The sequence below is a fragment of the Clarias gariepinus genome, chromosome 26 (assembly GCF_024256425.1).
Source record: "Clarias gariepinus isolate MV-2021 ecotype Netherlands chromosome 26, CGAR_prim_01v2, whole genome shotgun sequence".
In the NCBI taxonomy this organism is placed as follows: domain Eukaryota; kingdom Metazoa; phylum Chordata; class Actinopteri; order Siluriformes; family Clariidae; genus Clarias; species Clarias gariepinus.
The window spans coordinates 10622904-10649310 of record NC_071125.1 but is presented as its reverse complement, the minus strand read 5'-3'; the positions used below and the strand labels follow the sequence as shown (position 1 = coordinate 10649310).

At 38.3% G+C, this 26407-nt stretch overlaps 1 protein-coding gene across 1 annotated transcript in view; it reads right to left on the bottom strand.

Moving 5' to 3' along the window:
• LOC128513854 (receptor-type tyrosine-protein phosphatase H-like) overlaps positions 1–26407 on the bottom strand; it is a 46343-nt gene that overhangs the window by 12520 nt on the left and 7416 nt on the right. The window contains exons 2-8 of the mRNA XM_053487400.1: positions 17074–17328; positions 15049–15312; positions 14348–14611; positions 13757–14020; positions 5961–6215; positions 5634–5727; positions 43–96 (exon numbers count right to left, since the gene is read on the bottom strand). Coding sequence (XP_053343375.1) covers positions 43–96; positions 5634–5727; positions 5961–6215; positions 13757–14020; positions 14348–14611; positions 15049–15312; positions 17074–17328 — 1450 coding nt within the window. The remainder of the gene's footprint in view (positions 1–42; positions 97–5633; positions 5728–5960; positions 6216–13756; positions 14021–14347; positions 14612–15048; positions 15313–17073; positions 17329–26407) is intronic.

Below are 26407 nucleotides of genomic sequence, written 5' to 3'. Positions count from 1 at the left end.
ACAGTAATGTGTAAACAAAAATATGTAGTGAATTGTTCTTACTTGTAGATATTACTGGACAGTTTGGGCTCATTAGAGGATTTAATCTTGCTATCACTGTAACAAAGCAATTGCACAAACAATGGACAAATTCTTATTAATGCAGTATTTACCAAGTTATATATAAAAACCTAGCTACCAACACTGTAAAAAACAGGTGATCCTGACAAATGTACTGTATTTGAATTACAGTGCTGTGAGCCCTGATTTTATTTTTTATTAATATTTCTTTTGCATATTTATCACATTTGAATGATTCAGATCATCAAAGTGTTTTTAAGATCACAAAAAGATAACCAAAGTAAATACAAAATGCAGTTTTTAAATGATAATTTCATTTATTAAGCTTTCCAAACTTTCAAGAACAGATAAAAAACAACTTAATTGGTATGTATAAATCTTACAAAGAAATTTTTAAGGCTTTGGGACACCAGCGAACCGCGGCGAGAGCCATTATCCAAAAATGCAGAAAACTTGGAACTGTGGTTCAGTTAAGGTCAGTATTCATGACTTGGAAAAAATGCATATCAAGTTAGGCAGAGAAAAATGCACTTTAAAATGTAATTATTTAACATAATAATTATTTATTTTTATAATGAAATAAAGTCATTTAGTCACAGTATCGAGGTGTATTTCTTAATATAATTTATTTACAAAAAAAATCTAAACTGTATTACGTTCATTTTTGGGACATCAGATGAACGAGTGTCTATGTAAAAAATTTTTTGCACCAGCCACCACTGGTTTAGAAGCGTATTTATGGGAATTTACGACCGTTTTTTCAGAAGCGCATTTGTCATGAGATTTGACTTTTTGGCAATATATGTAATTTAGAGCCCTAACTTAAAAGTTAATAAAAAAATAACATCACAAGATTACATAACAGACCAACGTTTCAGGTAGAAACCAAAAACCTAATTAAGACTCCTGAGATTTGTATGAAACATGAAAATAGAAATAAGGAAGCATGACAAAGTTACCATAAGATCGATGGCATATTCTCCAGCATATAGAACCTTCCAGTTGTTTTACTTATGAAACTGCACAAATCTCTATCTAAGACTAGTGATCATTTTCAAGCTGAGGTTTCACACCAAATATTAATATTAATAATGATGATGATAATAATAATAATAATAATAATAATAATAATAATAATCATGTGCTCTTTATATGGAGAATATTCTTTTATGTAAAATTTTATTGCATATTGCATTCTTATATGGCCAAGACTTTTTCATAAGTACTGCAATTAAAACAGCTGATAGCTTTTTTTTTCTGTCTATACTGTACAGAATGCAAGCATGCCACCCCAAAGTGAATCTGTTACCTGGACTCCCAGTTACAGTTCTCAGAAAAAAAATCTCTGTATGTCTATCCAGCCACATTTTGTCACACCATCACACAAAACTGGCTGGACAGAATTTTATAAAACTTTAGGTAGAAAGTTGCCTTAAGTTTGACTTGTAAAATCAAAATGTTGAGTAGAAATGAAGTTATGAGCAGATTACGTCACAACGTGTAACTCAATTGATGTTTGTTCTTTCTGCAGGAAGTTTAAAAACAATAAATCTTAACTTATATACATATAATATTAACTTATAAACATATACTTTAATATACTTTACTTTATGTGCTTTAGTTTTCTATATTAGATTCTTCTCCACTGGTAAGGTAGGTTTTTAACTTTTGTACTTTTTTTTTAACACGATTGGTTCTTACTGTATACTGTACCTAGTACCTATTCAAGGTGTGAATTGTGGGCAAGGCTTAGCTACATATATTAAAGACACTTGTGTCTGTAGCGGTTAATAAGCATATCCTACAACAACGTTGGTCAAGAATTTAGATAGCAAGTGCACAAAAAATTGACTTAAACTCTTGTTTACCAAGGAATTACAAGTTTTTATAGACAATTACCTCAGTTTAGGATGTGTCTTCAACCTATCTCTGTCAGTTCACACAAACCAAGATGCTTTTACTGACACAGCAGAGACAGATCTCCCAGAAACCTCATCTACCCTCCAGTATTGTCTCATTGCCCTGCACTGGTGGTACAGTAGGTGGGCTCTGGAACTGCCAATCTGCTGTAAAGAAAGCAATTTTATCTCTGCCCTAGCTACCCATTACTCTTTTGACTTTCTGGCACTAACTGAGACCTGGATATCTCCTCGGAACTCAGCTACACCGGCTGCCCTATCCTCTGCCTATGTATTCTCTTACTCTCCACGAGAAACTGGCAGAGGTGGTGGTACAGGTCTCCTGTTGTCTAAGAGATGGTCCTTCTCACCTATCCCCCTGTCTCATCTCAGTTTTTCATAATTTGAATTTCATGCATTTAAGGTAACCTCTCCAATTAACGTTATAATTATTACTGTCCTCCTGGCTCTCTAGGAAACTTTCTGAATGAACCTTTTCCTTCTGCTAACACTCTTCTCACTGTTCTAGGAGATTTCAACCTTCCATCTGATAAACTCCAATCCTCTTTTCTTCTCCCTCTCCTTAACTCCTTCTCTTTAACTCTAAACAGCTGCTCTCCCACACACAAGGCAGGGAATCCTCTTGACCTTGTTTTTGTCGCCCTTCCTCAGTCACAGATATCACTACTATTCCTCTTCATAAATCTGATCATTATCTGGTATCCTTCACCATAACCCTTCCTATTCTATGTAAACCTAACCACCAAAATTTCTCTTTTACCCGCAGAAACCTTCACTCTGTCTTCCCTTCCTTTGTATTCATGCACCCTATCATCCCTCCCAGACCCAGACACCTTCTCCTTTCTACCACTAAGGACTGCGACTTAAACTTTCCTCTCCTCTCTCCCCTCATCCATAGATCTCCTTTGCCCGTTGTCATCTAAACCAAGGAAGACGTCTTGTCCTGCTCCTTGGCTATCTGATTTACTACGCAACAACAGGAGAGAATTAAGAACTGCAGAGAGAAGATGTAAGAAATCGCAGCTTGATGCAGATCTCGTCTTTTACCAGACTCTTCTCTCCAAATTCTCATGTGACTTCTGCCAAAACTACCTTCTACAGAGAAAAGCTGGAACCCTCTGCACATGATCCTGGAAAACTCCACAACATCTTCTCCTCACTACTCAACCCACTGACTCCTCCTGCCCCTTCCTCTCTGACTGCTGATGATTTAGCCACATTCTACGATGGGAAAATCACAGCAATCTGCCAGTCCTTCGTTCCCAACCAAACTCCCACAGCAGAACCTCAGGACCTTCTCTTCCCTCCCTTAGCAGAATTCTTCAACCTGTCATCTGATGAGATTCAGCAGATCATCTCGTCATCTAACCCCACCACCTGTTAATTAGACCCAATCCCTTCCACAATGCTCCAGGCCATCTCATGAGACCTCCTTCCCTTCACGACAACCATTAACCATCAACCATTCCATATCATCTAGTCATGTTCCTGCTGCTTTTAAGAAGGCAAGGTTATTCCTATCCTCAAGAAATCCTGCCTGGACCCATCAGAAGTTAACAACTATCACCCGGTATCACTTCTCTCTTTTATTTCTCTTTTATAACCAAGTGTCTCTCCATCTCTCACAGAACAACCTTAATGATCCCAACCAATCTGGATTTAAAGTGGCACATTCCACAGAGACTGCCCTTCTGTCATTGGGAAGCTCCATGCTGCTAGACATGACATCTGTCCTCATCCTCCTGGACCTGTCAGCTGCATTTGACACAGTAAACCACCAGATTCTATTATCTATTCTTACAAGCCTTGGAATTTATGGAACAGCGTGGCAATGGTTTGTTTCTTACCAAGAAGATAGGTCATATGAGGTAACATGGGGGAGGATCGACATTTGCCCCATGTAGATTCTCTACTGTTGTCCCGCAAGGCTCAGTACTTGGTCCTTTTCTGTTCTTCCTCTATACCCAGTCTCTTGGTAAGGTCATATCATCGCATGGATTTTTATATTTTCATTGTTATGCAGATGACACCCAACTTACTCTCTCCTTTTCTCCCTCTTCCTCCCTTCATCAGCTGAAGCTCAATCTGAGTAAAACCGAACTGTTCATCATCCCTTGTGACTCATCCCTAGGTCAAGACCTTTTGATATCCCTGGACAACAACCAAATCACTTCTTCAGCCACTGCCCGCAATCTTGGGGTACCCATGGACAATCATTTGTCATTTTTCCCCACACATTGCTAACCTTACTCGCTCTTTTAGATTTCTTCTTTACAATATCAGAAGAATCCTTTCTTCACAGGCTACTCAGGTGCTTGTTCAGTCCCTTTTTATTTAAAAACTGGACTACTGCAACTCGCTTCTGGCAAGCCTGCCTCTGTACACGATTTGTCCTCTGCAACTGATCCAGAATGCAGCAGTATCTCTCGTTTTTTGTAACCAACCTTGTAAAGTTCTCCCACACCGCTCCATTTTTCCGCTTCTTGCACTGGCTTCCTGTAGCTGCCCACATCAAATTCAAAACGCTGATGCTTTCCTACAAAGCTAAAAATGGCCCAGCACCCACTTACCTCTCTGCTCTAATCACACCACGCACTGCACCACGTTCCCTCCGATCCTCCAGCACTGCTTGCCTCATCCCACCATCTTTCAGGGATCGAGGGCGGCATTTAGCCAGACTCTTAGTTATTAACCTAGTAAACCCAGTGTAAGTATGTATCTAGTGATGTAAACTTTAAAGCACTATTTGTAAGTCGCTCTGGATAAGAGCGTCTGCCAAATGCCTAAATGTAAATGTAAATATACATGCACGATTCCGGGAACAAACTATGTGCGCAAGTTTCCACTGTATTTGGCTGACAATGAAAGAAGTCCAAGTTACAAGGCATAAGATACTCAACCTCACAAAATTTTATTTCTTTGTATTAATAAATCAGACAGAGAGTTCTGCTGTACAGACAGACAAGCAGACATGTAGGAGTCTTCAACCTGAAATAATAATATCACGGATTACATTAAAGCCAATCAGCTTATTTTTAGCTTTAACCTTTTAACAAATTTTACAAAGTCTTTTCTCATCCAGGATGGGTACTTCCGCTTGTAGCTGCTATGATGTAAGTGATAACAGGAATTGTCTTGTCTTGTGCACATAATGTCTAAATGCACATTCTACATAAACATGATTTATGTCATTCTTTTATTTATTTTGCCTGCATATATTACTTACTTGATTTATTCATTCATGAATTCATTTTTATGCCCTTACGAAATGCTCGATGGGGAGTTGCTATGCTTGAAAAACTAACCAAACTGGTAGTGACCGCAAGAACTTCAGAGCCTATTTTAAATCGGGTGAGGTCGGGAGAGGTCAGTGGTATGGTCGGTGGGATAAGAGAAAACAGCATTACATACAACATCTCAGGTTGTTATAGCCTGTCTTTTCCGGTATTGTTTCCCTATTTTAACACACCTCATTAAGATAAGATTTATACTTAAGGTTTTATCCGCTCAGTAACAAAGCAATGCAATGGTTCATGCTGTTTTTAAAGAAATTATACAGCACTAATATTAAACATGGTGGGAAACCTCACAGTTGTTACAATGTGTGACTAGTGTGCCCATTCATTCTCTTTTAACACCAATAGCAACACTCACCTGAATAACCTTGACTTGTAATGCCATATAAATATACCAATACAGAGGATGAGGATGACCAGCAGAAAGAATGTTAGAACACCCGCTATGACTCCTGGAAAACATGTGTTTACATTTAGCTATAGATAGTTTGGTGTTACAAATAGATATTTGATCATTTTTTTACATTTATGGAACCCGTACTAAAGAGATGAACACCATTTTTCAAAAAATAGTCCCACTACTATTTTAATGATTGTAGTGATTGTAATGATTTTTCCCCCTTAAATTTGTCACTTGTTTTCTTGTTTTTTTGTGTGCAACACTCACAAGTACAGCCTCTCTTACCTCTTGGGTCAGTCTGACAGGTGATAGAAATTGGGATACTCCGCTCAGGCCCAAAGTGTGCAGAGACACTAAGGGTGTACCACTGGGTTGGCATCAGTCCATCGATATACAGTCTTTCCCCTGTTTCAATAAAGCTCTTGCTCTTTATGTTGACCTGTACAGCTGTCCTCCCTCCATTTGGAGGATCCCAAACAAGAGTTAGACCATAGCCCCCTGATGAGTACTGGCAGTATAACCCAGTAACCACATGTGGAACTAGACAGGAAAGAGTCAAAGTAAATATAGAGTCCAATAATAAAATAAATAAAATATACATTGCAGTCAAGGTGTAAAATCAATACTGGTCTAATGAATTGGCCCTAAAAATGGTTTAGGGTCCTTAAAAATTTAAGAACATGTTATGGTATTAGTCTTAATAAACTGTTATATTATGAAATAATAATATTAAAAATAAGAAGAAGTAGAAGAAAAAATGTTAAATGTCAATTTAGAAAAATGCAACAAAAAAATGCCATATGTGTTATTTCACATTTTTGCTAAAACAATTGTTCTAGAATGTAGAAAATAAATCTAAACTTGCACTCAAACTTTTGACTCCTACTGTGATCAAATCACATAACATCTTTTCTGCCTCAAACAGGTCCCCAGATTGAGATTTCCCCAATGTATCGTGAATTAAAAGAGGTGGCCAGCATTAACAAGTCTAGTGGCCTTTTTCCTCACCATCCCAATGACTATGCCATCAGAGCTCAAGGAAAACACCCACCATGGAACTTGCTTTGGAAATACAGGGGTTGGACAATGAAACTGAACTCCTGGTTTTAGACCACAATTATTCATTAGTATGGTGTAGAGCCTCCTTTTGTGGCCAATACAGCATCAATTTGTCTTGGGAATGACAGATACCATTCCTGCACAGTGGCCAGAGGGATTTTGAGCCATTCTTCTTGCAGAATAGTGGCTAGGTCACTACGTGATCCTGATGGAGGAAAACGTTTCCTGACTCCAAAACACTATTGAGCAACTTTGAGGTTGCTATTATTGAGTTGCTCAATAATATTTAGATCTGGTGACTGTGAAGGCCATGGGAGATGTCACATTCATGTTCATCAAACCACTCTGTCACCAGTCTTTGTGTGTACTGGTGCATTACCATCCTGATATATAATGTTTGAACTATTGGGTGCACATGGTCCTCCAAAATGGTTTGCTAGTCCTTGATCTACTGTAGCACAAGTATTGGGCCTAGGGAATGACATGATATTGCAGCCCATCACTGATCCACACCTATGCTTCACTCTGGGCCTGCAACAGTCTGGGTGGTACGCTTCTGTGGGGCTTCTCCACACCGTAACTCTCCCGGATGTGGGCAAGACAGTGAAGGTAGACTCATCAGATAACAATACATGTTTCACATTCTCTATAGCCCAAGATTTTTGCTGCTGGCAACATTGTAAACAAAGTTTGTCATTGGCATGAGTGACCTAAGATTTGGCTATAGCAGCCCGGCCATGTACATTGAACCTGTGGAGCTCCCGACCAACAGTTTTGGTGGAAACAGGAGAGTTGAGGTGCACATTTAATTCTGCAATGTGTTGGGCAGCTGTGGTTTTATGTTTTTTGGATACAATTTGATTTAGCACCCAGACATCCCTTTTAGACAGCTTCCTCTTGCGTCCACAGTTACTCCTGTTGGATGTAGTTCGTCCTTCTTTGTGGTATGCTGAAAGTACCCAGGATACTGTGGCTCTTTATACATCACAAAGACTTGCTGTCCGGGTCACAGATGCACCAGTGAGACGCGCTCCAACAATTTGTCCTCTTTTGAACTTTGATATGTCACCTATAATGTTGTGTGCATTGCAATCCTTTAAAGAGGTCCTATTATGCTTTTTCAAATATTTTATTTTTTGCAGTGTGTCATGTAGCTGTATGTAAACATAAACTATCTGTGACGCTGACACGTCCCACGCTCACGTTCTACGTCGCGAACAACGTGCCGCCCACGTTTTATGTCACGAACAACTTGTCCGCCCACGTTCTACGTCACGAACAACTTGCCCGCCATCTTACAATTAACGTTACCACACTCTTGTTAATGTGACCGGGCATTAAACACTTTGTAATATAAAAAAACAATAAAAACGAGAGCACACGAAATCCTTTTTAACTGTTTATTCTCCACCATTCACCAAAACTGAACTCCAACACTCGCAAAGTACACATGCCTATCTACAGTACGGCAAGCCCTGAGGAAAAAATTGTCGAAGAGTAAGGGCACGAAGCATGCGTACTTCGCATACATGCAAAGAGTAAGACACTGCTCAGACCGACTTTTCTTTGTTTTTTAAGTTTTCAGCGTTTTAAAACTGGCAAAATCACCACCATTAAGTACATTAGGTACTGTAAGATAGAGACACTCTTGTTTCTATTGGTATACAATGTACTCACAATTCAACGTTTTTAACTCCGGATCCGAGGTGGCCGAGTGAGATCCTGAGGGAGAACAAAGGACGTGATCCGGAGCGACGGCCCCAAGGGAAATGAGCCGACGTCAGGAAAAGGCTGAGAGCCCGTGCACACCGCACACCTCTGCCTAGCATTCTGCTTGCCAACGTCCAGTTACTGGAGAGCAAGCTCGATGACCTCAGGGCCAGGGTAAAGTTCCAGGGAGACATTCGGGACTACAATCTCCTCTGCTTTACCAAGACATGGCTGAACCCAGCGGTGCCAGATCACGCCATCCAGCCGGCCGAGTTCTTCTCAGTTTACCGCATGGACAGGACACGGGACTCAGGGAAGTCAAGGGGAGGCGGCGTGTGCTTAATGGTGAACAGCAGCTGGTGCAACAGCGCGAGTGTTGTTCCACTTACACGCTCCTGCACACCAAACCTGGAACTACTGTCCATCATGTGTCGTCCTTTTTATCTACCTCGGGAGTTAAAAAATGCCAACCTCAAATGCTCAGCACCGAACCTTTAACAGCACATCACCTGCCCCACCAGGGGCGAAAGGACACTGGACCACTGCTACACTACAGTCAAGGATGGCTACAAGGTGCAATCTCGTCCACCGTTTGGTAAATCTGACCACGCCGCCATCTTCCTCATGCAAATATACAAACAAAGGCTAAAACAGGAAGTTCCGGTTCAGAGGGAGGTCGCGCTACAGGACGCACTCGATGACGCAGACTGGGACATGTTCAGAAACAGCTCCGATGATAACGTCAGTGTGTTGACGTATCAGAACGTTTCCCAACCAGAAGCCGTGGGTGGATAAAACCATCCGCGACGCTCTGAGAAATCGCACTGCTGCCTTCAACGCGAGACTTGCGTCGGAGGACATGGACCCGTACAAGGCTGCATCATATAACGTGAAAGAGGCGAAGCAGCGCTACGGGAAGAAACTAGAGTCACAGCTCCAACAGAGTGACTCTAGAAGCCTGTGGCAGGGACTGAGAACAATAACAGACTATAAAGCACCAACATCCGGCATGATGAACGCGGACGTGACTCCACGAATTGCACGAATTGAACACTTTCTATGCTCGCTTCGAGGCTGCAGCTAAAGACGCTAGCGATGCTAATGCTAGCAGCACTAACGGCTGCAAACAGGAAGACACTGCCAGCACCAGAAATGCGTTCATTATCTCCGAGCATGACATGAGGACAGCCTTCAGGAGACTGAACACCAGGAAAGCAGCAGGACCAGACGGCATCTCGGGTCGTATTCTCAGAGCCTGTGCAGACCAGCTATCACCTGTGTTCACAGAGATATTTTTTTTTATCTCAGTCAGTGATCTTTTTATCTCAGTCGGTGATCCCCACATGCTTCAAGCCCTCACCTCAGTAGTAATGAAGTGCTTTGAGCGGCTGGTCAAGGACTTCTTCATTTCTTCACTAAGTGACACACTGGACCCACTACAGTTCGCTTACCGTCCAAATTGTTCTACTGATGATGCCATCTCTCATCTCCTCCACACATCACTCACTCACCTGGACACTAGAAGGGGGAATTATGTTAAAATGCTCTTCATCGACTATAGCTCAGCATTTAATATCGTAATTCCCTCCACACTCACCATCAAGCTGGAGCACCTGGGACTCAGCTCATCTCTGTGTCAGTGGATCTCTAATTTCCTAACTGGCAGACCACTGGCAGTAAAGATTGGCGGACATGTCTCAGCCTCCATTATTCTCAGCACTGGAGCCCCCCAGGGTTGTGTTTTGAGCCCCATGCTGTACTCCTGGTACACATATGACTGTGTGGCCACTACCAGCTCCACCACCATCATAAAGTTTGCTGACGACATCATCTTGGTGGGCCTGATCTCTGATCAGAGACGGCCTACCTGAAGGAAATTAGGAATCTGAAGAACAGGTGCCAGAGGAACAAACTCCTTCTAACTGTCAGTAAGACAAAGGAGTTGATTGTGGACTTCAGCACTAAGCAGGAGAGGAACTACCGGACCCCCATCATCAACGAGAGCCCAGTGAAGAGAGTGGAGAGCTTCAAATACCTCGGTGTTCACATCACGCAGGACCTATCATGATCCTGTCACATCAACACTATGGTGAAAAAGGCCCGGCAGCGTCTCTACCACCTCAGACGCCTGAGAGGCTTCAGACTGCCCTACAAGGTGCTTAGGAACTTTTACTCCTGCACCATAGAGATAATCCTGATGGGAAACATCACAACCTGGTTTGGAAACAGCACCATGCAGGACAGACGAGCTCTACAGAGGGTGGTGCGATCAGCGGAGCGCACCATCTGCACCAAGCTCCCTGACCTGCACTCGATCTCTGTTGAGGTCAGGAAATCTATTTCGCTCCCTGAAGGCCAACACAGAGAGACTGAAGAGGAGCTTATTCCGCAGGTGATACGGTCTCTTAATCAGTACACCACACAGTACTGACCCACACATATGGTTTTTACACTTACTGTGGACATTCTGGACATTCGTTTACACTAGTGGCCACGGCACAACTTGGTCATTAGTTAATCACTCTATCACAACAGCTAAATAAATCACTTTTAAGCATATTTGCTTAAAAGTGATTTATTAATCACTCTATCACAACAGCTAAATAAATCACTTTCAAGCATATTTGCACGCACAAGACACTTTAAATATGTGGATTGCACAACCCTGGCCATTTTTTTATTAACATTTATATCTAACTTCATTCCACACAAAAATGCCATAAATCTTTATCTACTTTGTACAGCTGTTTTCTTATTGTTCTATATTTCTTCATATATTTTCTATATTGTGTATTTTTGTTGTACAGTTATTTTATTTTTATTTTATTCTTTCTTAGTTAAATGTACCTTCTATTTTATTTTAATTCATAGTCTTTTATTTTAAGGTCACGAGCAGTTGTCTAAGCATTTATAGCATATTACTGTATATCGTATGGTGTATGACTGTGTGTGTGACAAATAAAATTTGAATTTTTGAATTTAATATTTTCAGATGATGGGTTGAACAGTGCTCAGTGAGATGTGAAAAGCTTGTGATTTTTTAATATAACCTAATCCTGCTTTAAACTTTGCCCCTGACCTGTCTGGTGTGTTCCTTGGGCTTCATGATGCTGTTTCTTTACTAAAGTTCTCTAACAATCCTCTGAGGGCTTCACAGAACAGCTGTATTTCTACTAAGATTACTGTATATTACACACAGTAACAGATGGACTTTATTTACTAACTAGGTTGGCTTCCAGGGCGGGCTGGGACAATAATTCAGGCCGGGAATTTGACTCGACTCCCAGGCCACCTCTGCTGCTGCAGTCACCACCACCCTATTCATGTAATCTACTGGACTGATAAACTTGTAGGCTAACACTATTATTGTAACAGGTAGACTACCAGATGCAATATAAATGAATAAAAAAATAGCCCTTAACAACTCACTAGGAATACACCATTTATACTACCAAACCAATGACAAATAAAAAATTGGCTTTTTAAAAGAGATAATAAGAGACACATTTACATGTTGAAATATTTACATTTTATGTATTTTCAGTGCTCAACTCTAGTATATTAAATGTATCAGAAACACAAACACAAATAAACCTACCATAACCTATAACTTCGTAAGTAACAGATAACAAGTTTACTCAATTATGGCATTATGTGGAACAGACCAGTAAGAGTAAACAGTAAGTAATTAGCACTACTAGTACACCAGTAGGCGTTTGAATTAGGGGATACTTAAAAAAAATCTAAATCCTTAGACTGTGGACAGGCAAAATAATCAAAAGAGATATCAAGGCTTTCACTGTCTCCTTCATCTTTCCCTGAATCCTTCTCTCTCTCTCTCACTCTGCACATGTAGTTGCTCTGCAATATGAAATAAGCGTGTTCAATAATCTGTATTTATAATTGTGCAGCCATAAGTTGTATGTCCCCAAAATCACAGTCCTACTACTGATCTTATAAATCATAAAAAGCACATGTTGTTTAAAAAGTATAGCCTGCTGCCTGTATGTTTAGTTTTGCTTATCTTTAACTTTACCTGAAGGTCCCTGCTCTGACTCAAACGCTGAACTGTCCACCACCTCTAGCTCAATAGCAGGAGCATTTGCAGCACTAGTGCTACTGCTGCTTCCTTCATCACCTTTTCAGACGAAACGAGACTTGACACAGCACAGCAGCACTTACATATTGTTGCTCGTTTGTTGGTTTAGTTTTATCGATTGTGATTATCTAAGTGATTTGGATGAAAGTGTTTGTCTGCCAAATTATTATAAATATAATGTAAATGTAATCTTGAACGACCTGTTCCCTTACTGGCGAACATGGCTGGGATTGCTGCGTCTGCGGCCAGGGCTTTTTTCCTTTTTATACGCTCCCTCTCTGCTCCTCCTTTGCGTTTACGCTCCATTTTTTGAACGATTTAGTCAGATATACCCTGTCTCTGGATTTAGTCAGATATTAGGCAGTGCGTTGCTGACGTTGGGTCATGTGGGAGTGTAATTTTCCCTCCTGATCTTCTAATCTTCCCTTCCCTTTCCATTGCCTGATTCGTAGATTGAGAGATCCGTCAATTAATTCGTAGTTGCACACCAGCCTATCACATGCCAGGCTGATCGTCTGCACAGCGGCAGTAGGCAGGCCAGAACGACCGCCAGGCCACCGGGAAATGTCCCGGTGCTCCCGATGGCCAGTCCGCCCCTGTTGGCTTCTGAAGGCAATTGGTTCCACTGGATTTAAGTTAGGGGTATCCGAGTAAGGATGGCTAAATTCAAATGCATGCCACACTTTTTCAATATTTATTTGTAAAAAGATTGGAAAACTATATCATTTTTCTTTAATTTCACATTTATGTACCACTTTGTGTTGGTCTATCATATGAAATCCCAATAAAATAAATTTTAATTTGTGATTGTAACATGACAAAATGTGGAAAGGTTCAAAAAGTATAAATACTTTTGCAAGACACTGTATAAGTCAGGGAGAGAAGTAAGAATTCCGTGTGACAAAGATTTCCTTACTAGGGCCCATTATTTATTCTGAGGGTTAAACATGTTAGAAAATAAACTTTTGGCCTATTTGACTAAATAAGGGTTATTTCATGTATTATCATATTTCATTGTATTAGCTACATTATTTCATTTTGATAGTTTTAACACAAGTTATATTTTTAAATATGATAATTTTCTAGTTTCTTTTTTATAAAATGTAAACACACACACACACACACACACACACACACATTTCTATCTCATTTGTACTGCTAAAGTTTCATTTAAAATTACTTAAAATCAAGTGTAACGGAAGCTCACACTTACTAGTGACAGCAGTAAAATTGTGCCCTGCACTCAGAATCTCTTTAAAGACAGTGTAGAGAGTGAAGTTGTATTCAGTCCCAGCAGTAAGATCTGTAACTGTGTGTGTCACTGTAGACCCTCCTCCCAATCCACTGATGGTGACATTCTGATTATTGTAGCTCAGTAAATAATTGTAATTGCTGTTGTTGTTCACTTTCTCCCATTCAAATATTAACTCAGTCTCACTGCGATTTGTTACAGAAACGTTGGCAACATTCTTGGGAGCTGCAAGAAATAAAAAGAGGTCATATTCAGTTGTACACGGGCAAGGTTACACAGTACATACAGGGGCAGAGGTATTCAGATGACACCTAATATTAGGTTAAATGTCTTTAAGCAAGTTTCACATTTAGCAGATGCCCTTAATGACCATTCACAAGCTTCTCATAGAATTCTGGTTTAAATAAATTTTTAGCATCAGTTAATTTATAATCTAAATTGATTACTGTATGTTTGTGACCGTGGGTGTATCATTCTGATCTGCTGATGACATCACAAAAATAAATCCAATCCTGTAAACCAAATTATTAAATAAAGAGTGTTCGTACTTACTAGTGACAGCAGTAAATTTGTGCCCTGCACTCAGAATCTCTTTAAAGACAGTGTAGAGAATGAAGTTGTATTCAGTCCCAGCAGTAAGATTTTGAACTGTGTGTGTCACTGTAGAACCTCCTCCCAATCCACTGATGGTGACATTCTGATTATTGTAGTTTAGTTTGTAATTATAATTGCTGTTGTTGTTCACTTTCTCCCATTTCAATATTAACAAAGTCTCATTGCGATATTCTACATAAATGTTGGCAACATTACTGGGAGCTGCAAAAAATAAAAAGAGGTAAAATTCAGAATAAGAATGATTTTGTAAATCATGCAGTAGCACTATCTAGTTTTAATATACATTTTTCTTTTAATCAGCACAGGTTCAACATTATAAATACAGTGGAAGAGATATAGCCGACACAATGCCCTCCTAATATTTGGTTAAATGTCTTTAAACAATTACATTTAATAGATGACTTTGATGACCATCACAGCTGCTCACAGAATTCTGGTTAGTTGAGAGGCGTTGGTCTTGGCCAATTAAAATACCTTTTGTAACTTTTAGCAACAATTTTAGTTAATAATCTAAGTTGATTAATGTATCTTTTTGACCCTGTATGTATCATTCTGAACTGGTGATGACATCAGAAACCCCTAAAATAAACCCAACCCTGTCCTCAAAATACTTATATATAAATACACTTCACACTTACTAGTGACAGCAGTAAAATTGTGCCCTGCACTCAGAACCTCTTTAAAGACAGTGTAGAGAGTGAAGTTGTATTCAGTCCCAGCAGTAAGATCTGTAACTGTGTATGTCACTGTAGAACCTCCTCCCAATTCACTGATGGTGACACTCTGATTATTGTAGCTCAGTAAATAATTGTAATTGCTGTTGTTGTTCACTTTCTCCCATTCCAATATTAACTCAGTCTCACTGCGATTTGTTACAGAAACGTTGGCAACATTCTCGGGAGCTGCAAAAAATGAAAAGAGGTCAAATTCAGAATGAGCAATAAGATCTGTAACACAGCTGTAACACAGCTAACTGTGTATTAATGTAACACAGTCCAAGCAGTAAGATCACAGTCTCACTGCGATATTTAACATAAATGTTGGCAACATTATCGGGAGCTACAAAAAATTAAAACAGATAAATTCAGAATGTGAATGTTAAGGTAATTTCAATTTCTATGTCACACTTAATCATTTTGATTTTAATAGTTGGGGATAAAATAATAATGCAAGCTTATTCAACAACAGTACATGCATAATAATTTTCCATGCTTTTTTAAATGTTTTTTTTTATCATGTTGACAAAATATAATAATCAATAAAATGTCATGTCACACTGCAGAGATAGAAAATGTCTAGGAAAGTCTAGACGATTTTTAAAGACTAGAGATAAGTAACCTTCTCATAACTACATCCTTATAATGTACCTCTACAAACAGAATACAATGCTTCATCAAAAAAAATCATTATTTGGTTTTAAATAGGCAAATACTTACTGCAGGCAAATAATTACAAATAATTACTGCAGAGGTTAATATGTTTCAGCTGGCAACAATTATTTTAACCCTTACTGATGCAGTAAGTAGCTTCTTATTTTATAAAATAATGTATGTCAGAAGATGTATCCTGTGGTTGAAAAATATGTTAATGTGGATCATAAGGGTCAAAGTATTGGCTTGCATCAAGTGATAAAAATTAATATGGATATTGTCGAAATTGGGCTAAGAATTGGCTAACACATTATTAAAACCTGGAACGATAGGGCTGAAGTGTCAACTTCATGGAAAAAAAGGTTGTCTGATAAAATCATGAATGACGATGTCAAGTAAAGTTGCATAATAAAATTAATCTACAATAAGAACTACGGCTATATTTAATAGTGAACATTAGAGCATTTCCACACACAGAACGCAAGAACTCACAAAATGTGTGGGACTAAACAGCTGTGTGGCCATAAGAAAAGCAGTTGTTAATAACGCTAATCTGGAAAAAAAAGGTCTCAATTTGCTAGGGAGTTTGAAAATTTATTTGCCTCGCCCATCAGTAGTAGAAGATCTTGGCCAAAAAAGATTTTAACCGTATGGAACTGAGGTGGTACAGTGGTGTAGTGGTTAGCAGTGTCGCCTTGCACCTCCAGGGTCTGAGTTTGATTCCAGTCAGGTTTGATTACATTTGTGTGCATGGAATTTGCATGTTCTCCCAGTGCTTGATGGGTTTCCTCAGGTACTTCGGTTTCCTCCCACAGTCCAAAGGCATGCAGGTTAGGCTAATTGGTGTTCCTAAATTGGCATTCAGTGTGTGAATGAGTGTGTGTGTGTTTGTGCCCTGCAGTGGATTGGCACCCTGTCCAGGGTGTACCCCACCTCGTGCCCTAAGTCCCCTGGGATAGGCTCCAGGCCTCCCGCGGCCTTGAGTACTGCTTAAAGCCGTATAGACGATGAGAACTGAATGGAAATAAATCTTATTGTGTTTAAGTTGTTGTTTTTTTATGCACACTGTAATCAAAGCTAAATGCATTCCAACAATTTTTTTAAATGTGCAAAAATTTTTTGGCTAGGCAATGTAGATTCGAACACAATGATGAAATAAAATAAGAAACACCTTATTATGACTTTTTTATGTTCTTTATTTTTCTTAACTTAAATTATATATTTTTTTGTGATGCAGAAGTTTACTTTATAGTTATATATACCTTAGGATTACTGAGGAGAAATCACACTTACTAGTGACAGCGGTAAAGTTGTATCCAGTGCTCTGAGCTTCTTCAGACACAGTGTAGAGGCTGAAGTTGTATTCAGTCCCAGCAGTAAGATTTTCAACTGTGTGTGTGATTACATCATCCACTGATCCACTGATACTTTCATTCTGATCATTGTAGCTCAGTGTGTAATTGTAATTTATGTTATTGTCAACCTTATTCCATTGTAATGTTAGTGTCGACTTCGTGCGATTGGTTATCTTGACTTTGTCAACATTACCTGGAGCAAGCAGAGAGAAAGAATTGGAAAGATTATGTCTGTAATGGTCAAGCACTTTGAGTGTCTCTCATCACAAATATCAAAGCCAAAATTTTACATACACTAAGGCTAAAGACATTAAACTTAGTTTTCATTAACTCAATTTCACAATAATTTCATGTAACCATACATATACAGTACTGTGTTAGGTCAAGTAGGCTATCTATTTTATTTCCATAAAAAGTACTTTTTCTTCTTATGGCTTATTTAGGCTTTTATTACAGCAGATACAATGTTAGTTTTTAGTAGTTGCCTTTTTTATCATTTGCACTTGAATCAGACACTTGGGATAGCCTTCCACAAGCTTCTCACAGAACTTTGTACTTTTTCCCCATTCCTGCCAGAACTGGTGTAAAAGTCAGTCAGGTTTGCTGACATGATGTCATGTGCAGGAAAAAAGCTCCACAGCACAATCTTTACACCTCATTACGTACAGTTAGGATAAATTAGCTTAACTTAAAATCAACTCAACTTTTTACTTCCAATTTTACGTACAGCACATTGTTGTTTCATCTGACCAGAGAGACTTTCTGCAGAATCACTGGTAAACTTAAGTCTCCCTGTTTTTCTGTCAGTCTTCGAGTAGATGTTTCTTCCTTCACAACAACATTTTAAGCCACTCTTAATCATGGTTTTCTATACTGTTAGAATTATTTTATATATATTAATGAGTTATTTCTACTCTCTTGCTTTCTTCTTCATAGATCTGATATTAACATGTTAAATTCTTCCTGCTGCTATCTTCTTCTCTCCTCTTACATCTGTTCTTAAAGGTGTAAATGTTACCACGCTCATCTTTCCACTTTCTCTCTCCCTCTCTCTCTATCTCCCTTTGTCTCCTTCCCCCTCTCCCCCTAACTCGGGCCAACATCTTGTGATTGGTCTTTGGGCGGACACCTCTCTGTCTTCCTCTCCTTTGATTCTTCAGGATTTACCAGGACATTTACAATGGTTCATGTTCTCTGTAGTAACATATGTCAATGGCACAGGCGTTTGGTCAAACATATAAAAACCCCATCTTTTGCTGTTAATAAACAGAGACCTTTCTAACAGACAACGTGTGTGTGTGTGTGTGTGTGTGTGTGTGTGTGTGTGTGTATGTGTGTGTGTGTGTGTGTTTGACTGAGTCTCTCCTGGCGCCCCATCTAAAGTTACTGGAACAAAAATGCCAGTTCCTTTGATTTCTTTCTCCTACACATTTAACAATTTAGGTTTAAGTTTAAAATATAAATATAAGACAATAGATTAGAATTTTAGCATTAATTCCCGTATACTGTATTTACAACGTGTTAACTTGGCACCTGGTACCCTTTGTTTGAACATACTGTACTCAATACTCAAACTCATACGCCATGAAGACCTTGGAGTAATATTAATGAGAAAAAAGCCATTCAAAAAGCCAAGAAAGGATCTGATCAGAATCTAAAAGCACAAGCTTATCTGTCTTTTACAATGGAGGTAAGAGCATGTCTTCAGCTTGCACGATTGGCACTAAAATCAGCTAAGTAACCTTTATTTATGATCTTATTCATTATCGTAGCAGCAGAATTCATTTTATTCGAGCAAACAACAACGAAAAGAAACTGCAGTTTATGCATGTTAAGGAATAATTATAACAGTCTGATGATGTCAGTGGCTTTATTCAGTTAGAGTTGAAGGAATATTTGATTAAATATTGAGTGTTATTTGCTCAATCTAACTTAAAGACCATTTGTTTTGCTCAAAATTATGTGGTCTGCCACCAAATGGGCCAAGTTCTTTTACACACTAAATGTGTTTGGTTAGAAAGGTATTTTACATGTTCAAAGATGTGGTCATTAATTTCTAATCCATTTATAATAATAATAATAATAATAATAATATAATAAAGAAAGCAGAAAATTGGACAAAGAAGTAAAGGAAAAGAAATTGAAAAACCTTACTTGGTAGGGTGGGTGGTGTTGTCCCAGTGTTATATGTTACCACCCCTGTTGCAACAGATGTAGGCATTGATGTGTTTGCCTGTGAACAAAATTAGTTAATTGTTTACCTAAAAACCATCAGCAGCAGCATCATTCATAGAAATACAGTATTTGTTTTAAATCTCAAATTCCAAAGTGCTTATCAAATAATAATAATAATATATTAAAAAAATGCCTTTTAACTAAGCAAAGACACTTAAACACTTAAATAGTAGAATGCTTACAATAAGGGATAAAATAAAGGATAAAATAAAGGATTTAAAAAAATAATTAAAAGTACAAATAGTAAAGGAAATTATGATCAACAAGGTAAATATAATGTAAAAGAAAATGTATCATTAAGCAATAAACGTTAATAATCCTTATGTATGAAGTAAAATAGTAATAGATAATATAAGTAACCATAGCGATCACTCTGGTACCTATTATGTTAAGACTAAATCCCACTGTCGATAATAGACCAGCCTAGGCAGGTTGCAGTGCTCGAGTTGGGGCAGTTGGTGTGATCAGTCAGGTACACAAGAGCAATGTTATGTAAGTTTTAAATGTCAATGGAATAATTTTTATATTTTAAAATACCAGGAGCCAATGAAACTGAATTCTCAAACTGAAAGGTTTGATATGGTACATTTTGATTATTTTTGATTACATAGCAATTCCTGATGCAGAATGCTGAACAAGCTGTAACCACGGTAATGTTTTTTTTTATTTATAAATAATAAAGTGTTGCAATAGTCAACGTGAACTGCAACGAAATCATTGACCAGGACTTCAGTGGTTGTCTGAGAGAGACAACAATGCAGCCTTGCAGTGTTAGGCAGATGAAAAAAGTCTAAATAAGATATACTTTTTATGTGTGCATTAAAATAAAGAATGCTATCTAAAATTACATTAAGGATCTTAACCTGGGTGTAACATGGGGAAGACACAGGCCTCAGTGTTATCTAGTGGACACAGACCATATCCTGTTCAGAGGAAATCGCGTTAGTCAGGCCTTGATGGATGAATTGTCGCATAGACTTCAGAAGAACAAAAAGGAGGTGAGACTTGCTGGGTCAAGAAATACAAGGAATGGACATAAGATCAATAGAAAACTGTCTTTTGGTCTGATTAGCCCAAATGTGAGATTTTTGTCTTTTTGTTAAAAGTAGTGAGGGTAAACAGGGTGTTCCTGAATGTGTGGTTCTCAAAGCATGGAGGAGGAGGTGTGATGGTGTGAGGGTTGCTTTTGAAATTGTTGTTTACTTAGTCAAAATTGAGGGCACACAAGCATGGCTACCTCAACATTTTCCAGCGACATTCCATCCCATCTGGTTCACACTTAGGAATGACGATGATTTGTTTTTCAACAGCAAAGTGACCCCAAACACACCACTACTGTACAGTAGGTTATGTAAGAGCTTTTAATAAAAAAAAGCCTTCAGCCCAGGTGTCTTTATGGCCGCCTAACGACCTCAAACAGATGCTACTAATTTAGAATCATAAGCAGAGTGTAGCTGAATTATTTAAAAGCAAAATAAAAGGTCTTTGAGGGTCAGAAATTTGGCTGATAAGCAAGTGATCAAATATTTATTTGACACAGTAATTCACAAATAAATTGTTAAAAAAATCATACAATGTGTGTCATTCCGGATTTTTCTCTCACAGTGGAAATGCACCTATGCTGAAAATTGTAGACCCCTTCATGATTTCTAAGTAAGAGAACTTGCAAAATCACAGGGTGATCAAATACTTATTGACCTCACTGTCTATATATACTGTATATATATATATATATATATATATATATATATATATATATATATATATATATATATATATATATATATACAATGGAGATATCAAAATTAGAGGACAATTTATAAGCAATTGAGCAATTCTGAAATAATGTCATCTTTACTGCTCAACAGTTGAAGGAGTTTTTGTCCCGTCTATACCATGCTACCAGAACACCTTTTTCCACAAAATACCTAAGGCATTTCAACATAAAACATTATTTTGCAAAAAATACATTGATCAAAATTAGAGAACACTTTCAGATACCTCCCAGTTATTGGTGTTAATCTGGAACATGGTGCTAATTTCCTTGATTACCTGTCAACCCCTATTCAACTGGCAGCCTAACTTCCAGTTTCACTGACTCTGCAAGATGGTGGGCTGTTCTAAAATAACTACAAGCCTCCGGCAGCAGGTTGTCCAAATGAAGGCCAAAGGGATGACCCTATCAGCCATGGCAAGACAAGTTGGTCATTCCAAATCTGTGATTTCAAGAATATTGAATCTTTACAACATCACAAACTCATTCAAGTCCCCCAATAAGGCTGGTCGTCCACGGAAGACAAATACAAGAGAGGACAGGATACTGCGGAGGATCTAAATGGGCAATCGTTTCCACACTGCAGCTGGAATTGCTCACCAGTTCAGTGCTGAACAGGGTAAGGATCCATCTCGGCATACAGTGTCTCGACATTTAGGAGCATTTGGACTGAAAGCCCACTCTGCATTGACCAAACCTCTCATTAGCAGAAAGAATCAAAAGGCTAGACTAAGCTTTGCTGAGAAGCTCTGTGGACAGAGGACAACTGGTCCAAAGTTCAATTCAGTGATGCAAGGAAGTTTAATTTATTTGGGTCAGATGGGAAACATTATGTTCAGCGACAAACTGGAGAAAGACTGAACCCAAAGTGTGTAAAGAAGTCAGTGAAAAGTGGAGGAGGAAGTGTCATGGTTTGGGGCATGTTTTCTGCAGCATGAGTTGGGCCTCTTATACAGCTACATGGCAGAGTGAATGCAAATGTTTATCAGAACCTTCTTCAACAACATATGGTTCCTTTCCTGCGTTCATCACCCAATCAGCCCCCAGTGTTCCTGCAGGACAATGCTCCATGTCGCACAGCAAAACAGGTAAAGCAGTTCCCTAAAACTGAAAACATTGAAATAATGACATGGCCTGCCCAGAGTCCTGATCCCAACCCAATAGAGAATCTCTCTGGAAAATCCTTGGCGACAAAGTTATGGCCAAGAAACCCACTACAGTCATTGAACAGTGGAGGAGACTGGAAGAAAAGTGGACCAAAATCACACCAGAGCAGTGTGAGAGACTAGTGTTGTCCTGTGGCCGCAGATGTGCTGAAGTCATTCAGAGCAGAGGCCTGTACACTTCCTACTAATTGCTGACTGTTGTACCCTTCAGAAAATTTTGTTGTAATCTTTCTCCATGCTACAGTCATTGTTGTTCTTTAATTTTGATCAGTGTGTTTTCTGCAAAATAATGTTTTTTGTTGAAATGCCTTGGTTATTTTGTGGAAAAGGTGTTCTGGTAGCATGGTATAGACAGGACAAAAACTCCTTTAACTGTTGAGCAGTAAAGATGACAGTATTTCAGAATTGTTCAATTGTTTATAAATTTTTCTCTAATTTTGATCTTCAGTGTATATATATATATATATATATATATATATATATACTGTATATATACTTAGCAAAAAAAGGAACGTCCTCTGACTTTCAACTGTTTATACTTTCAGTAAACTTAATGTGTAAATATTTGTATGAACACTAAAAGAGTCAACACCATAAGACATAAACTAAAAATGTTTTACAATGTGTCCCTGAATGAAGGAAGGGTCAAAATCAAAAGTACCAGTCAGTATCTGGTGTGGCCACCAGCTGCTTGAAGTACTGCAGTGCATCTCCTCCTCATGGACTGCCTATTGCGGACAGTCTGAGCACTGATAGAGGGATTGTGTGTTCCTGGTGTGACTCGGGCAGTTGTTGTGGCCATCCTGTACCTGTCACGCAGGTGTGACATTCGGATGTACCGATCCTGTGCAGGTGTTGTTACACGTGGTCTTCCACTGCGAGGATGATCAGCTGTCCTTCCTGTCTCCCTGTAGCGCCGTCTTAGGCGTCTCACAGTGTGGACATGGCAATTTATTGCCCTAGCCACATCAGCAGTCCTCATGCCTCCCTGCAGCATGCCTAATGCACGTTCACGCAGATGAGCAGGGACCCTGGGCATCTTTCTTTGGGTGTTTTTCACAGTCAGTAGACAAGTCTCTTTAGTGTCCTGCGTTTTTAGAACTGTGGCCTTAAATGCCTACTTTTTGTAAGCTGTTAAGGTCTCAATGACCATTCCACAGGTGCATGTTAATTAGTTAATTATGGTTAATTAAACATGCATGGAAAACATTGTTTAAACCATTTACAATGAAGATCTGTAAAGTTATTTGGATTTTTACAACATTATTGTTGAAATACACAGTCCTGAAAAAGAGACGTTTCTTTTTTTGCTGAGTATATATATTTGCCATGCAATTATTTATTTTTGAAAAATGAAGACAAAAAGGAAAAAAAAAGACCATGTTTGTCATCTGAGGTACTCTTAGCACACTCTTATTTTTGGACTATGGTGCAATCTCACAATGTCCCAAATGAACATAGTCAAAACGCTTTGCCCACTCAGCATCCCACTGCTCAGGTCGAAGCAAACTATTTTATACACTATCCAGGAATGTTACAAAATGTTTGTGTTGTATAAAACATGCCCACCAATTATAATGTGACCTCTAATTCTCCTCTTTACGAGAATTTGTTTTAAAAATTGTTTTGGAAGTTTTGTCCCAAGAATTCAGAGCTAAGCAGAAGACTATTGGCCAAATCATTGTATTGGCACTAAAAAGGTGTCTCACCTAGGTGAAATAGTGAATTTTCACTATAGTATATAGAATTTTCACAACAGTGAAATTTCATATAACACCATTCTTTATAAAACTTCATGATGCTTCTTTTCTCCCAACCCATTCCTCTTTTTTAGTAAATATGCATACACATTTATATTTTTATCAGATAAAAGGAAACATATTTGTTAAATACAATTTCAGTTGCTTTCATGTAGTGTCCAGGACTTTTTTTTTATTTTTTTTTATTAAAATCAAATTTTCTAACTAAAATGTTTTAATTCTTTTGAATTGTCATTCAGAAGAAATTTGGCAAATTTAAATTTCAGATGAAAAGACATAAACCTGCATTCTAAAATGCTAAATTGTTCTAAAATTCTAAAATGCAAAAAACATGAATTTGGCACGGTTATGGATTTGCTTTTAAAGCTTTTTACCATACACTATCTCTCATGCAAAGCACTGAGGTAGCTCTAAAATTTTAATTGTACTGTATACTGTTTGTGTTAACAATAATTATTTAGCAGTACAAAAAGCAATTTTCTATGTTTCTGCCACATAAAATAGGGTGTGTCTAATTTTGGAGCATTTAAACAAGACTATTGTTGTTAGTTATTTGAGGGGGGATTTTCATATTGTCTGGAATGCTTTAATTTAAGCAACAGTTTTGAAATATTAATTATTTGCATTTTAAATTGTTATTGTTTGAAGTGAGACAGTATAATGTTGAAAAAATGACCATTTTGGGGGCACATGTAAAAGCATCTCTCCAAAATGGCTGAAGGTAGCAACTTAACATTTTTAAGGAAGCAAGATTAATAACTGCAGTGTGTAGGTCTGCGATACTGTTGTTACAGTATTTGTTTGTTTTTTAAAGTTATAATTACTTAAATAAATTTACCTCTGACAAACGTTGAATACATGATGTTGTGATAATGTTGAACAGATGCCCATAACACAGTGTTGTAAATACAAATAGTTAAGTTTTGAGCGTTTGGCACCAGTTTTGGAACAAACCCCAGTAGTGTGGCTATTCATTTCCGTGTCGAGGCCTGGTCAGTTCTGATTAGGAGGGTCTCCAGCACATTGTTACAAGGTTCTGTTCTATTCTGCTATGTCTGTGCTGTTAGTTTATAATGGGTCTTACGTTGTAGGTAGGTTGCTCTACCTTTAGGGGTGCCGGGGAGGGGGTGATGGAGAGCGTGGTTTTATCTAACAAGTCAGATTTAACAGGGTTAAATTGAGAAGTTTGATGGGAAGAGGCAGGACAACTGTGGGGAGGTTAATACAACTACAGTAAAACCTCGAATTTGCGAGTAACGCGATTTGCGAGTATTTTGCAAGACGAGCAAAGATTTTAAATTAAATTTGACTTGAATAACAAGCAAGTCTTGGTTTACAAGCACCAAGTATCATGTATTACGCATGCGCTCCTTGTTTTGACGCTGAGCGTCACGTGATCACTACTGCACCAACGGTTTTTCACTCATTTGCGCTGCGGAATTGTGGGTAATCGTCTCCCCTGCTGGGTCTTAGTGCGCGTCTCTTACAAGTATAATCAACATCCGTGCACGCGAGTACTGTTTAATATAACACTGTGACCACGTGTGTGTGTCTGAAACATTTTATTTTGTGTTTGTAAGCGCGTGTGCACTGTTTCTTAAAACAGGCGTGCACACGCGTGTGTGTTCACGTGTGTAAAGCAAAAGAAAGTCTCATTAGAGGTTAAAACCCACAAACACACCCACAAACTCTCTCTCTCCACGCGCACGTCTTTAATGTGCAGGTTCATTTGTTTGTTTATTTTACTTTACAGCAGTGATTCCGTTAGTATGCGTTTAGGTTTTGGTTAATATCTGTGTATGTGTGTGTGTGTGTGTGTGTGTGTGTGAAAGACTAGCTTCACACACATACACAAACACACACACACAGCACCTGCATGCGTACATAAACAGATAACGGTTAATTTCATATGCTAGGTCTGAAACATTTCTCTTTTTTAAAAAATAAGATCACAGTTATTAGAGTGCTGAATAACTTAAACATGTATGAATGTATAATCAGAACTTTTTTCATAAGTGTTAATAATAACAATATTTATTATTATTATCATTTTTGTTGTTGTTATTAATGTTGTTGTCGTAAAATGACTTTGAAGGAGAATCTGAGTAAGAATTTTGATATTTATTCTCACGCAAAAAAAATATATTCAGTAAAAATTAGTACACTAATATTAATTTGTACACTAACAAATTAATGTTAAGCTTTAGAATGATCTAATGACTGCAAGTTTTAACCATTTGGTCCGACTTACTTTTGTTTAATAAGTTACTCTCATCCTCCTGGACCTGTCTGCATTTGACACCAGAAACCACAAGATTCTATTATCTATTCTTACAA